This window comes from Solea senegalensis, linkage group LG11 (genome assembly GCF_019176455.1).
Source record: "Solea senegalensis isolate Sse05_10M linkage group LG11, IFAPA_SoseM_1, whole genome shotgun sequence".
Classification (NCBI taxonomy): domain Eukaryota; kingdom Metazoa; phylum Chordata; class Actinopteri; order Pleuronectiformes; family Soleidae; genus Solea; species Solea senegalensis.
In genome coordinates, this window is record NC_058031.1 from 21616888 (window position 1) to 21630529 (window position 13642).

At 38.5% G+C, this 13642-nt stretch overlaps 3 protein-coding genes across 6 annotated transcripts in view; 1 reads left to right on the forward strand and 2 right to left on the reverse strand.

Moving 5' to 3' along the window:
- LOC122776856 (glutamate receptor-interacting protein 2-like) overlaps window positions 1-2926 on the reverse strand; it is a 46599-nt gene extending 43673 nt beyond the window's left edge. Inside the window, exons 1-2 of the mRNA XM_044037606.1 lie at window positions 2894-2926; window positions 2136-2346 (exon numbers count right to left, since the gene is read on the reverse strand). Coding sequence (XP_043893541.1) covers window positions 2136-2346; window positions 2894-2926 — 244 coding nt within the window. The remainder of the gene's footprint in view (window positions 1-2135; window positions 2347-2893) is intronic.
- Window positions 2927-3986: 1060 nt separating this feature from the next.
- On the reverse strand, window positions 3987-6931 carry rpl32 (ribosomal protein L32). Its single transcript, XM_044038667.1, has 4 exons — window positions 6850-6931; window positions 6050-6150; window positions 5758-5939; window positions 3987-4148 (listed from the first exon to the last, which is right to left on the reverse strand). Exons 2-4 carry the CDS (start codon window positions 6143-6145, stop codon window positions 4019-4021), a joined length of 408 nt encoding a protein of 135 aa, XP_043894602.1. The 5' UTR covers window positions 6146-6150; window positions 6850-6931; the 3' UTR covers window positions 3987-4018.
- A 210-nt stretch (window positions 6932-7141) lies between these two features.
- Window positions 7142-13635, forward strand: ssuh2rs1 (ssu-2 homolog, related sequence 1). 4 transcript variants are annotated; one of them, XM_044038665.1, is made up of 14 exons: window positions 7142-7329; window positions 7494-7504; window positions 7600-7664; window positions 8266-8364; window positions 9215-9290; window positions 9438-9567; window positions 9688-9748; window positions 10016-10137; window positions 10228-10290; window positions 10394-10476; window positions 10559-10651; window positions 11698-11803; window positions 12733-12840; window positions 12929-13635. In XM_044038665.1, the coding sequence occupies exons 2-14, from the start codon at window positions 7500-7502 to the stop codon at window positions 13067-13069; spliced, it is 1152 nt and encodes a 383-aa protein (XP_043894600.1). In that variant the 5' UTR covers window positions 7142-7329; window positions 7494-7499; the 3' UTR covers window positions 13070-13635. The 4 variants fall into 4 exon arrangements, with proteins under 4 accessions (XP_043894600.1, XP_043894601.1, XP_043894597.1 ...); XM_044038666.1 differs by having other exon boundaries at window positions 7142-7325; XM_044038662.1 differs by lacking the exon at window positions 7142-7329 and having other exon boundaries at window positions 7338-7504.
- Window positions 13636-13642: the final 7 nt, after the last annotated feature.

Consider the following 13642-nt stretch of genomic DNA (forward strand, 5'->3'; position numbering starts at 1 on the left):
GACTATAAATCAACAAAGAGCACATCAAAAATATAATATTTGTTTGTGATGTTTATTATTAACTATTACTGTTAACTATTTTTGTGTTGTAAATATTAACAAATGTATGTTTTGCACCCCTTAAACCAAACAATTAAAAAGTAAAAAGGAAAGACAGGAAATCTACTACTCAAAAGTCCGAAATTGACCATTTGAATATCAATTTCAAACAATTTAAATATTCATTAATAAACATATCAACTCTTGGGGGTTTTTAAGGACTGCTTTAACTATTGAATTAAATGTCAGAATTATTTTTATTTATTTATTTTAATATCTTTAATAAAAAAAAAAAATAAATAACAAGGTCCAAAACCAAAGAAAAGACCAAAATACATGCATTCAATAAGTGACAATATGAGATTCTGTTTCACTGTTGCTATTACAGATGTGTAATAAAGTTGTTCCAAACACCTGCTGTCAAATGAAGTCTAATTAGTCAGCTGTGGCGACTGTGGACACAAAGATTCTCAGTGTGGATCTTTTCCTCCGAGACTTTTGTCCTCAATAACCCATTTACAGTGTGGGTGAGTGAAGTCATTCAGACCAAGACTAATTAATTTCCAACAGAATAAAGAGAATCAGGAGGCAGAGAAATGTGCTGCACTAACAACAAAAACCCTCAGGGAACGAGGAGGGAAATGTTGGCTTGTGAAAACAACTGACTCCTAAATATACGTTATTCATGTTAACAGAGCCATAATGTAATGATTACATTATAGGTTTCTGTAATTATATCAACTTTTACATCATTATTCATATATACAGCGCTTTAAAGTCCTTTAAAGGTTTAAAATCATGTCAAATTTTCCCTCATCAGCTCTCCACAGTACGACAGAGTATCAGGGCCACATTGACAAAAAAACATTCTTAATTTACGAGATTACAGTCGAGAAAAAAGAGGAGAGTTGTTCAAATGAGGGCCGTGAAGGATTTCGTGGAATTGTACTTTAGAATAGGTTTCATAAATAAGGAGATACCTAATTGTTTGGCACATCAGCATCACATTGTCATAAGTAGCAGGACTTTAAAAAGAATATGCAAGAAAATGCATCTTTGCCGCAGAGAGAACCAGGCAGTCTTGGAGGAAATCACAAAACCCCTCTGAATGTCCCGCTGATGCATCCACCGATAACCCTGCAGTCGACCAGTTCCCGCTATTTCCCCCTCCTCCAAGTCTGCTTCATATATTGAACCATATTGAATATTTTTTTATTATTATTTCAGGTTTAGGGGTCAGAAACGTGAACCTCCTCATTGATTAAACTGAACCACACTGTCATCTTGTGGTGATCCACTGTAGTTGCATGTGGAATTCAGAAAAACAGCTTGATTTAGTTTTTGGCAAGCACACACTACTTACTCACTCACTCAATAAATAAATAAATAAACTTCAGTGCTCAATTGTAAGGAGAGATTTTAGGAGAGACCCTCTGCAAACACACACATTTTACTCTTTTTCCCTTAGATAAATCTGGTGTCCCTTGAGGGAAAAACCCACTCACACTTAAAGTAATTTAATCCTGTACAGATTAAAGTCCTCTTGCGTCGGTGTTAGTAAACGCCCCTTCTCAGCTTTGGTGAGCCACACAAAACCAATAAGAGAATGAATCACCTAAGAATGGCTTGACACCACTTTGTCCCGTACTCTTATCACAATCTGAAGTATCGACTGACACCGATATAAATCATATATATCAGATTCCATCTTCCCTGGTCTTCTTTTATCTTAAAAAAATATACTATATGTATATACATATACATATATAGTATGTATACTGTATTTTCGTTGTGCTCATCTTTGCCCCAGTAGATGGCGCCCTTGGCGACAGCTTATGTAGCCTATGTCTAGTGATGTCTCTGCAGCCAAAATAATATATAGGCATCATATATAGGCCGTAGACTACACTAAATCCTATGGTGTCCAAAATACACTTATATTAGCTCATCAATACATTTCAGAGTGATGTAGATATACAAGGTAAAAGTATTAACCTGTGCATAAAATTGACAAAACATAATCTTTATGCACAATATTAAACGCAGTCATTGAATGTATCACACCTTCCTACAACATGGATGTTTTTTTATCTTACCTCTGCCTTTGATGATGCCAAGGCGACATCTGAGTGAAAAAGAGAACATCCTCCTCTTCCCTCCTGAGGACCGGCCACTTTTCCTCAGGCTTTCTGACTGAGGGAAGGCGAAGGAGAGCTGCATGGGAGTGAGGCGGCCCTTTCCAAATATCACCTTGGCTGACATGTTCACTTTATGACCCGTGACAAGCAAACAGAAGGATTCTGTCCTCTCTCCGTGACACTTTCACCATCTCTGAGACCTTGCCGTCTCTGCTTGTCCTCCTGTTCTCGTGTTCTTCTCCGTCTCTGGACGACCTCCAGGCCTCAGCCTCACTGAGGTGACTGTAAAAAAAACCCCAAAAAGAAACAGTTAAATATTCACATCCATCAATTTTCCACAGCCACAGAAAAACAGACCGGTCACATAAATGTGATGTTTTTCTTCTGTCTCTGGTATAATATTATGTCAGTTTTACATGAACAGATGGCAGAGAGCTCAGAGCTGTGGGTCACAGCTTGGCGGCCAGAACGCAGTGGAAACCTTCTCTGCAGGAAGTCCACTCACAACATCACAACACAATCACGAGCTGGTCATTTCACAGCAATGAACATTGTTACATTCTATACATACATAGTTTTCCATAAATTTAGTGATAACTTTTTAAGATGTCAGGTTAGGATTTGTCTGATCATGTTGATGAATGTTGCCAAAGTCAGTCATTGCCATTAATCCAAACCCTGTGCGGAAAGCTGTGATCTTCCAACGTATGGCTTACTCTGCTCTGGACCAGAAGATCCAGTAGGTTCATGATGACAAAGAAAAAGAGGGTGCCAAGTTAAAACAAGGCCGAACATGAGCTTTGAATCCCTTTCTCATGCTCTCTGCAATTGAGAGATTCATTCACTAAAGACCCATTGAACAATGGTTAAAAACAATGTCTAATACAGTAATTCTCAAACCTTTTATACCAAGAACCACCTGAGCACTCCAAGTAACACCATTATCGACATCCCAATAGTGGCGCAAGTAGTACCAATGATGGTGCACGTACCACAGTTTGAGACCCAAACTGAAGTTAAAAATAAATTTTTGAGAATTAAGTCGTAATGAGAATTTATCACTACCTAATGTATCATTAAATAGCAATAGAACGCAGCAAAGCTTTACTAACTTGAATTTCTTTCAGAAGACACTTGACCATATCTTCAAGGCAAAACTGTTTCTATATAAAAGTTAAAGGGCTTCTTCAATTTATATCACAGCTCAACACACACTCTCCTCCAGGCGTCTTCCCCCTTGTGCTGCTAACATCCATTCATCTGGAATGAAGTGAAGAATAACCTTTATACTAAAGAGAAAACTAGCAGCTGTGAAGCCTTCACCAACTCCACATCCATCCATCATCTACCGATTTATCCTCCACCAGAGCGTCGCAGGGGGTGCTGTGCCAATCTTAACTACATCGGGCAATAGGCGGGGTACACACTGGACAGTTTGCCAGTCCATCACAGAGCCACACACACAGAGATAGAGACACAACCATTCACTCTCACACCTATGGTCAACTTAGGTTGTCCAATTTACCTAATCCCCACATTGCATGTTTTTGGACTGAGGGAGGAACCCACACACACACGGGGAGAACATGCAAACTCCATGCAGAAAGGCCCTTGTTCCAACTGGGGCAAGAGCGCTAACCACTACATCACCGTGTGGCTCCGTTCACCAACTCCGTTACCAGCATTTTGGTCTAACAGCCATTTATCCTACAGACACTTGGAAGTAGTTTGTACACATTCTGGACATTTCAAGACTCATGTTAAATCCCTGATGAATTAAACACAGAAAAACAATCCAGGAGTCACCTCCAATTTTTAAACATTTATTGTGAATAAGCAGTTTATTCGTTCTCCTCGCTCCTGAGCCTGGCGTTGGGGTTGGTGATCTTGATGGCCAACTGAGCTGCTCTCTCAACGATCAGCTTCCTGTTCTTTGAGGAGACGTTGTGGGCGATCTCAGCACAGTGAGTCCTACAGAGACCAAGGAAAAAACAGTTACAGACAAATTACTCTTGTAATGTTGAAATGAGAAGTTTGAGGATGTCATACCAATTAGAAAGTAAAGTCAATTGCAAATCCAGAACAAGGTCATAAAATTAAAATAGACAGGTTAATGAACAACGAGGCTTCCTGGAAACATTATGTTAATTCATTAAACGATATTAAGTGCAGAACTCTAAAGTCCAAAGTTATAAAAATGACCCTACTTATTTAAAGGTGGGGAAAACAGACAATCAAAATTTTGATAATTCTTTCAAAACTAATTTTGAAAGTTCATCATTGAAAATCAATTACACTACTTCCTGGTTCACACGCTCATGAGTGAGCTGAATTTCAGCTTCATTTAACAGATTGATTAGCTTGTTGTGAAACATTTTCACTAACCCATCAGGCTTTTTCATTGACCTGTGTGCTCAGTGTAATACCAACTGACTTCAAACCTCTTGAAACATCACCTATCCTCTCTGTTCATTTCATTTCACTTTTAAACACATCACTCTCTGTAATTTCCCAAATATAATCAGGATTGTAGTGGTTTGCACCGCAATACTACTCATTCCATTAGTGAGCATTATATACCAGAATGAATCCACAAACTAAGCTTCCTTTAGGTCCCTTCTTGATGCGAGTAACACTATAGCCAAAGCAGGATTGATGTTAGATTTTAGATTACTGGGTGACGTAGATGTCTAACACTGTAATTTGAGGAAGATGATCTTCAAATTTTACAATGCTCCAACCCTGACAGTTACATTAAATAAATGCCCAATAAAGGTATGATGAGATTTTCTGTAACAAGCGTCACTAGCCCATAAAGCTCAAAAGATGATTATGTTGTACTTCCTCTTAAAAATTTATTTTTTATAAAACCATATGTTTGTCACAAAAATCCAGTGCCAGCTATGATTTGTCCCATTGTGTGACAAAGTCTGGAAAATTATAAAAATAGACCTGGTAATAACTAAATTCCTGAAATAAATAGGTCCTTTCCTTCATTAGAGCATTGCTTCTGTGAGCTTCACAACACCAGTTCAAATTCAACCACTTTGCCTTCCAGGTGTCAAAACCTCAGTCAAGACATCCATGTTTTGGTTAATTTAGATTAATGACATTCTTTTGTCAACTCAACAGAATTATTGGAGAATAAGTAACTTATTTCCAGGTTGCTCAAGACAACGTAAATATTGAAATGTAACAAATGCAAGTTGTAAGCAATATACTTGCTCAATACATTAGTCTTGTAAAAAATAGTAAACTGCACATTTTGATGAAATGACCGTTACCTGGGCAATTAAGAACTTAAAATGTATACAACCACTCAACAAATGTTTGCATAAAGTCTGAACCCACTTAGAGGCTTTCCCATAGCAGACAATCCAAATAGAAAGGGCCAATTCAATATTGTATAGACATAACAGACTAGTCAAAATCTAGCTGCTACAGTTTTTTACAGTTAAAACATTTTTGAGAACAAATTACTAGTGACATAAATACATTTTGACCACAGCATTAGGACTACTAGAAAAAAACATGTGCAGGCATTTTACCAATTCAATTCACATGTGCTAGCACAACTTACTTGTTGCTCATCAACAGGACCTCGAGTTCCTTCACGTTGTGTACCAGGAACTTTTTGAATCCAGATGGCAGCATGTACTTGGTCTTCTTGTTGCTACCATAACCAATGTTGGGCATCAACATCTGACCCTTGAACCGCCTGCGGACCCTGTTGTCAATACCTCTAGGCTTGCGCCAGTTTTTCTATAAAAGATACAGGGAGGACATACAAGGATTTAGATGCTTGCAAATCAAATTTGAAAAAGAAAAGTATCATTCCACCCTGTTGTACATTTATATGCGTTGAAACTCACCGCAATCTTGACATATCTGTCAGACTGATGGCGAATGAACTTCTTGGTTCGCTTCTTGACAATCTTGGGTTTCGTGAGGGGCCTGAGGGCTGCCATGGTGACTGGCGAAAGGAAAGCACAGCAGAAATTATCACAGAAGCCAATGCAATTGAGACGAAACGGGTTTTGAGCAGCAAGCAACACAATATAAATAGATGGGAGACATGTACAACAACTGCAAAAGATCCGACAGTTTCTAGATCTACATACCCAAGAACTAACTTTACATATATACATACACAATATTACTGCTGCCAATTCAAAATTATATGTATGAACTTCTCTGAGCGTCTGGTTAACCGCTATCAATTTACAATTCACTCTGCAGTGAGCATCAGAGCAAACGTGTTTTAACAGCTACAGCTAGCTATGGGCTATCAGGAGTTCGGTGTTTAGCTAGCTATCTAGCTAGCCATAGTAGTCAAATTCGGGCTGTTTAACGTTCAGTCTCATTTGGTCTGACTTTTATTAAGATAACCAAATATAAATATTGTTGAGAACGCACAGCTACAGTTACTTCACAATGCTATCCGACTATAACTGAACACGACAACTCCATTTCAACGGGAGAGACATGGCAGCCTCTTTAGTTAGCATCAGCCTCGCTCAAAAAGGACAAGTTAAAAACATATTCAGATACAGACAAGGGGGTCAATATAATCCACCACATTTAGATATAACGTGTTTAAATGAAGAACCAAATCATGATGGCCAAATTATGCCTTAAATCGCGTGGATTATCATAGATTCTATCAACTCACCCGCCGATGAAAATCCAAAAGGGACCTCAACGACGCCGGAAAGAGAGAAAAGGACTTCCGATAGTGCCGCAAAGCCTTATGGGTAGAGTAGTTCTTTCTCCTGATGCTGTTGTATGGCAAAAAGGATAGCAGGACTAAAAGTTTCTTTGTGTTTCAAAAGTGTACCAGGTGAAACAATATGCACATTGTTATGTTAATCATTGTTGTTACTAAATGTTACAATACCAAACAGGGCACACAAATGTACGACCACTGGCAGTCACTGTCCGTTATGTGGTCTTGTTGCGCACTTCCTGATCAGATGCGGGGGTTTTGGGGGGAGAAGGGGCGTCGATCCCTGGGTGAAACGAGTCCACGGTGATATAGACAGAAGTAAAAAACAAAGGACATACTCAAAACACCAACAAGGAAGTTTCAGTTTTAACGGGAAGAATCAGCTGACTGACAATAACTGCGCGCGAGGGTGGAGCGTGATTGTAGGTAAATTATTGTCTGTTGTCACATGATGATTTGGTAGCTGTGGTTTTTGATGGTCCTCTTATTTTTACTTCGCCTGTGTCTGTGTGTGTTTACTTTATAGAGGTTTAACCTTCTTTTTTTTACCCCGTGTAATTGTGTTATCGTGCCTTTGGATGGAAACTCAGCCTATTATGAAGTGAGTCTTGTTTCTCATTTTGTTTTTTACTTTCCCACTGCTACTCGCAGTCATTTCCTCACAGTGGCTTGACTTTCGTTTCCCGTTATTTGCAGCCACCAGAACAGAAACTACGGAGTAGCCAACCCTGGTTATGTCCCAGCAGCTGAGGAAAGACCTGGTAAGAAACCGTTAAAACTTTTAAAACCTATTATTACTATATTTGGGCTTAAAGCAAAGATACATAAGTTGTGACCTGTGTGTCTATTTTTTTGTTGTTGTTTTTTTTTTTATAATTAATACGCTTTTTTAATTATACGCTTCCGCTGTTCAGTGAACGTGCACACCTCAATGTGACGTCATTGGCTACGCAGGTAAAGTGAGTTTGGCAGCACCGGGATAGAGTCAGGAGTTACTCTAGTGAAGTTACAGAGTGTGTTAAAGGCACAGTAAACCTCGTATGTGTGTATGTTATGTATGGTTGATTAGTGTTACTTCCAAACCTGTCATTATGGATGCTGCTAATTCGGGACAGGGTAAGTCACTCACTCTGTACGTGTGTGTTTGTGTGTTTTTGTGTACGTACACTTGTGTTGTTATGTACTAAACACATTACCATCTGCTAACCAAATCGTTCAGCCGGGCCACCTGAAACCTCATTTAAGTTGCCTGTGTGTTTGTCTGTCATCTTGTCTATGTTCGTGAAAGCTTCATGAGAGTTGGAACATTTGAAAGGGTATTTTTCTGGATATGACTAAACTGGTTCTTCTGGTTTGTTGTAGCAATGTTTGCCCCACCCGCCGCAGAGGGCCCCAGCGCTCCTCCAGTCGGCATGTTTGACAGCATGCCTGGCTATGAAGGCACCGTGGCGGGAGGAGGAGGTGAGCAAACACCCGCCTCCCTCTGAAGTCATTATCGCCCCACTGACAACCTCTGAACCTTGATTTCAGACCCACTCTGTGGTCTCCTGTTTTTTTAATAAGAGGGCTGCAGTAATTAAACGATTATTATTCAAATTGTTAACTATTTTGACCATCAAACAACTTTTATGGCTTTAAAATGTGAATATTTTCTGGTTTCTTTGCTCCATATAGCAAATAAGTCATTAACACTGAAACTTTTTGGTTTTTGCGGTCAAAATAAGACATTTGAGAACTAATCAATGAATTGGGAAAATAATCTACAGGTTAATCAATTTTGAAAATGATTGTTAGCTGCAGCCCTAGTTATAATCACAAATATTTTTTATTAATCACATTGCATCATATAGAGTGCAGCAAATAGTACAACTATTACTTCTGTACATAATTTGATCATTTTTGGCTTGCAAGCAACAAAATGCAACCTTTTTTTGTAAATCCTTAAAATACACTTTACAATTATTGTAACAGGGAAAACCTTCTTTCCTTCCTGTTTAAATTGAGTTAAATCATCATAATATGTATGACAGATACATAAAATACACAATAATGTTTTTCACTAAACATCTGGTTTTATTCACGCAGACTCACTGGATTCAGCCTGCAGGCTGCCAGTTTCACAGGCCTGATTTAAAGTGTCTGAAACTTGCACTGTACACAATAGAGGAACAATATTCCTTTACAAAGCTTACACAAGTTTTTCAAATGTTTCTGAGAGGTGTTTATTTAGCTGTCAACATGTGTACAAAGGGTATACTGTATGTAAACAGGCACTTGGTTCAGTATGAACACTTTTAAATATCTGCTGTAGGTGGATTTCTGCCCCCTCCAATGCCCATTCACCCCCAACCTATGCCCGAGCCTGGACCTGAGCAGCCGCAGTGGAAGTAAGGCAGCCTGCGCCATCTCCTTTCTTTCACCATGATTGCTAAAGCTACTAAAATCAGTGGTTCCGTTTGTCTGGCAGGTTTTTACTTCCTCTTAAAAGATGAGACCGCATACTGTATTTTTTCTTTTTCTTTTACCACCGGCAGCATCCCATCTATAAGTGAAGACACTGCCCGGGATGCTTTTGTTCTGTTTGCATCCAGTAAGTGCTGCTACAGCAAAGGACCAGCGAAGGATGGCGTGATCACTGCCATGGATGCGTTCAATACGTACAGGGTAAGAGGAGGTCTTTTGTAGGATGAAACTATAGCAGGAGTATGCTTTTTTGTGGCAATTTCTGATTATAAGTAAAGAAGCACTTGTGTTTTAATTCCAACATTACGTCTTTGTTTTTAGTATCGCCTGGAAACTTATACTGAGACCAGATCTACAGAGTGGAGCCACGAGCCATATCATGGTACATTACTGTTACTTAATGCATCGTCTGTTCAGAATTTGCTTTTACATTAATTAGTGAATTTACTTTTCAGTTACTAGTTCTGTTAGAAAAAAGTGGAAAATGCTCATCGCAGTGTGCCTAAGCTGATGCTACTTATTTTTCAGGAGCTACAAGTAATGACTAAAATAATAATCAGAATAGTTGCTAATTCTGTTCATCGTCTTTCTGTCAGCCTTTAAGTGACCGTGCAAACCTAAACCAAAAATGTTGTTTTATTTGGCTCAGGTCAGCCTGTCGATGCCTATGCCCAACCACCTCCAGGACCATGGGACATTCACACTAAAACCCCCAATTTTTTTGTGGATGACAAACAGGTTATCAAGGTCCCCTATACTTCATCTATGAAGGTAAATTAAAGCAACACTGTGTGATACTAAAAAGATCTGGAGAAGGAAAAAGATTTCAAGTAATTTAAGATTGCAACATGTTGTCCACAGAGCTGCCATGTTTGTGTGGGGATGGGACGAAAGCCTTGCAAAGACTGTGCCGGTGCTGGAAATGTGAGTCATTTCCACAGATCTCACTAAGATGGATTCTTGAAAAGACTTTAAAGGAGATAGTTATATATTCATATGATTATCTTTTTTTTTTTTCTACTTTCAGAAAGTTTGCTGGGTGTGCAATGGATCTGGTTACCGCCACGGAGAGGATCGGTGCCACCACTGCAGTGGAAGAGGAAGAGAAAAGTAAACATAGATTTCAAATAGTTTCTTTTTTGTTTGTGTGTCTTATTTCTAAAACATACTGATAGCGTTTATTCTGTTGCAGCTGCAGCCACTGTCAGGGGCAGGGATCAAGGCAATGTGAAATGTGTCATGGCAAACAACAGCTTCTGGTCTACATCAATCTCACTGTAAAATGGTGCAGTTTCCTTCTTTTTGTTTATCTGTCAACAATGCCTTACATAGACTGTGTTCAGACCATTCATTCATTCATATAGAGATCCAATCACTAGTGCACAGCGTTTGTAATACAGTTGAGATGGAAAATTCTGAAAGTTTATTGTGATATGTCTCTTCCGCACAAAACAATAATGGTTAGCAGAAATAATATAATTATGAGTAAAATTAGACTTAAGTTATAGTGCAGGAGAAGAAACTTGAGTTAAAGAAAACCAAACGGGTGTTTAAAAGCCTGATTTTATTGTATTTATTTTATCCTCTGACACATGTGGTCTCCTTATTTTAGACGTGTGAGTGCAAATGCATCCACAGGACACATTAAAGACTGCATATTTATCTTTGAACCACCTCTATTCACCAAATTAATGTGTACAACTAATTAAAAAGAGGACACAGACACAGATTATGTGATGCAACCATGAAAATAGATTAAAGTAAAAAAAAAAAACAAAGAGGAAGAAACAATAGGGAATTTGGTCTGTTTGTGTTTGGGTGCATTTTATTTTGGTATGGTTTTGAGTAACATATCAAACACATGTTAAAATGAACATGGAAACAAAACAAAAATAGTTTTCCCCTTTACACTTATAATTAATTTTATTAAATTTACCTGTTATTTATTTATTTAATGTTACATATGCACAATTGTTGTTCCAGTGTTGCATTTAAAGATCCAGCCATTCATCCTTGATAAGTCCAGTTGATGAGCAGTGTTGCATATCTAGCTGATGTCTTCTTACCTGTTGCAGTTCTGCAGGGAAAAGCATATTTACACTCCTCAGGGCCCATACATTGATTTATTTGTTGTAACCATTTGAATACCAGGTGTTAACAGATGTACTCAGAGCTGTCCACTTGTGATCAGATATCTCAGGGAGCTAAACCTCAGTCCAAACATTTATACTTGTTTTTTGTTGTTACTTTACTGCTTAACACTTCTAATATAAAAATAATAATAATAATATAAATCATCTTTTTTTATCTTTTTTACGGATTTGCTTCCAGGACCAACAACACTGACAACTATGTTGTTGAACAGTTGAGTGGACTGCCGGCGAACCACCTCAGTGAGGTGTCTGGCAAGGAGCTTTTCAGAGACACACAGTACATGGTAATATATTGTTTCTTTCTTACAATGAAAATGAGATAGATGGGGGAATATAGTATTGACTTGGTATCCCCAGTTTACCTGCTCATATACATCTGCATAAAGGGCAGCTGTCAGGCAGTTTCACTGACTCATTGTCTACTACTTTGTCCTCCACATGAGGGTTGCGGCTGCCAGTCCCAGCTGACCTGGGGTGAAAGGTGGGGTACAAACTGGACAGCTTGCCAAGGCAAATATATAGAGAAGGAAACTCTCACATTCATACCTACGGTCAACTTAGAGTGTCCTATTAACCTCTGTATGTTTTTTGGACTGTGGAAAGAAAACAAGAGTACCTGGAGAATCCCAAACGCACACAGGAGAACATACAAACTCCATACAAAAAAACCCTTGGTTGAACAAGAGTACTCTCAAAAGATCACAAAGACATAACGTTAACCTACCTGTCCAGTAGAAACAGAGCCACCATGGCATCACTTTGCAGCCCTTTCTGGGCTTTCAGGTGTCGCCACCATTCAAACACAGCCCCGATGATCACTCTGGTCTTTGATCACTCTGCATCAGCTGTTTTCTTGGCAGGAGCTTTCCCAAAAACTGTCTTTTGTTTATTCAATTATTCAGGCCGTTCATTATGATTGGATTGTGTTTTTTACAGGCCTGTCTGGACAGGTGACTGACATTTTTCATTTTTGTGACAATGCATACATACATTGGTTACAATCGGAGTGTGAAGAGGATTTTAAGCAATACAGTAAAAAAATGCTGCAGAAAGTGATTTCCCATCCTACCTTTAATATATGGACCACTTCTATTTTTAGGTTAAACCAAAGAGAAGCACTGTGGCAGAACACATCCTGTGTGACAGCTGCTGATCATCCGTTAATTTAAATAGAGGTGACGGTTAAGCACGTTTTTCTGATTTTCCTGTGCAGGTATACCCAGTGATGGGTTTCCCAGATCCTTCAGTGGTGAATGCTGCACAGCGCTTTGTCAAGGAACACCAGGGAAAATACTCCCAGACGTCACGCATTCTTCAACAGGTATTTATAATATTTAAATGCATTTTTTTTAGAACCTTTACCTAATGTTTGTGCTCGTGTTACAAGCTCTCTTTTGCTTTCTTTGCAGCGTCAAACAATAGAGCTGATTCCGGTCACCAAGGTGACCTACTTGTGGAAAGGAAAATCCCACATCTACTTTGTTTACGGGAATGAGTTCAAAGTTAAAGCAGATAACTATCCTGCAACCTGTTGTTGCTCTGTAATGTGATTGCATTTTCCATGTATGAAGATGTTTACTTTCCAAGCCAGTGGATATGCCCACCTGTATTACTTACAAGACGCATCTACTGATTAACAGTGCATGCCTTGACATGTAGGCAGTTATGACTTAAAGTTTGTTATTTGACAGAATTAACAGACACATTTAACCTCTGAACAAGTCTCATAACTCATTTAGCTACTTGAGTAAACAATCGTGAAGGCCACACAAAAAGTCAATATAATGTTGGCTGACTACCACAATATAACTTGTGTCAATAAAGTCATATTGTTATATGTTTTGTATGCATGCATCACAGAAAAAATGTTTTACTGACAATCTAATCTGAATATAATACTGTTGCATTCCTTTGACCTCAGTACTTATCTGGCTATTTCATTCAGTATTTTACTGCACTATTTTTGTATGTTAAATTCACATTGCACCAAATGCCATTTTTTATGTAAATATAAATCACACTTGTATTACATTTGTATGAACTTACGAGATAAAACATGTATAAATGCTTTGCAATGATTTTCCCGTTTTAATAAAAGCCGATTATTTCACAAGAATGTTTTG

What these genes read in the sequence shown, in the direction of transcription:
- rpl32 (XM_044038667.1), bottom strand. Translation starts at nt 6,145, where the DNA reads ATGGCAGCCCTCAGGCCCCTCACGAAACCCAAGATTGTCAAGAAGCGA. An exon ending in ACAGATATGTCAAGATTGCG is followed by an intron (nt 5,940 to 6,049) that starts GTGAGTTTCAAC and finishes TATCTTTTATAG; the next exon opens with AAAAACTGGCGCAAGCCTAG. An exon ending in GTCCTGTTGATGAGCAACAA is followed by an intron (nt 4,149 to 5,757) that starts GTAAGTTGTGCT and finishes TGGTCTCTGTAG; the next exon opens with GACTCACTGTGCTGAGATCG.
- ssuh2rs1 (XM_044038662.1), top strand. Translation starts at nt 7,482, where the DNA reads ATGGAAACTCAGCCTATTATGAA. An exon ending in GAAACTCAGCCTATTATGAA is followed by an intron (nt 7,505 to 7,599) that starts GTGAGTCTTGTT and finishes CGTTATTTGCAG; the next exon opens with CCACCAGAACAGAAACTACG. An exon ending in CACCGTGGCGGGAGGAGGAG is followed by an intron (nt 8,365 to 9,214) that starts GTGAGCAAACAC and finishes TATCTGCTGTAG; the next exon opens with GTGGATTTCTGCCCCCTCCA.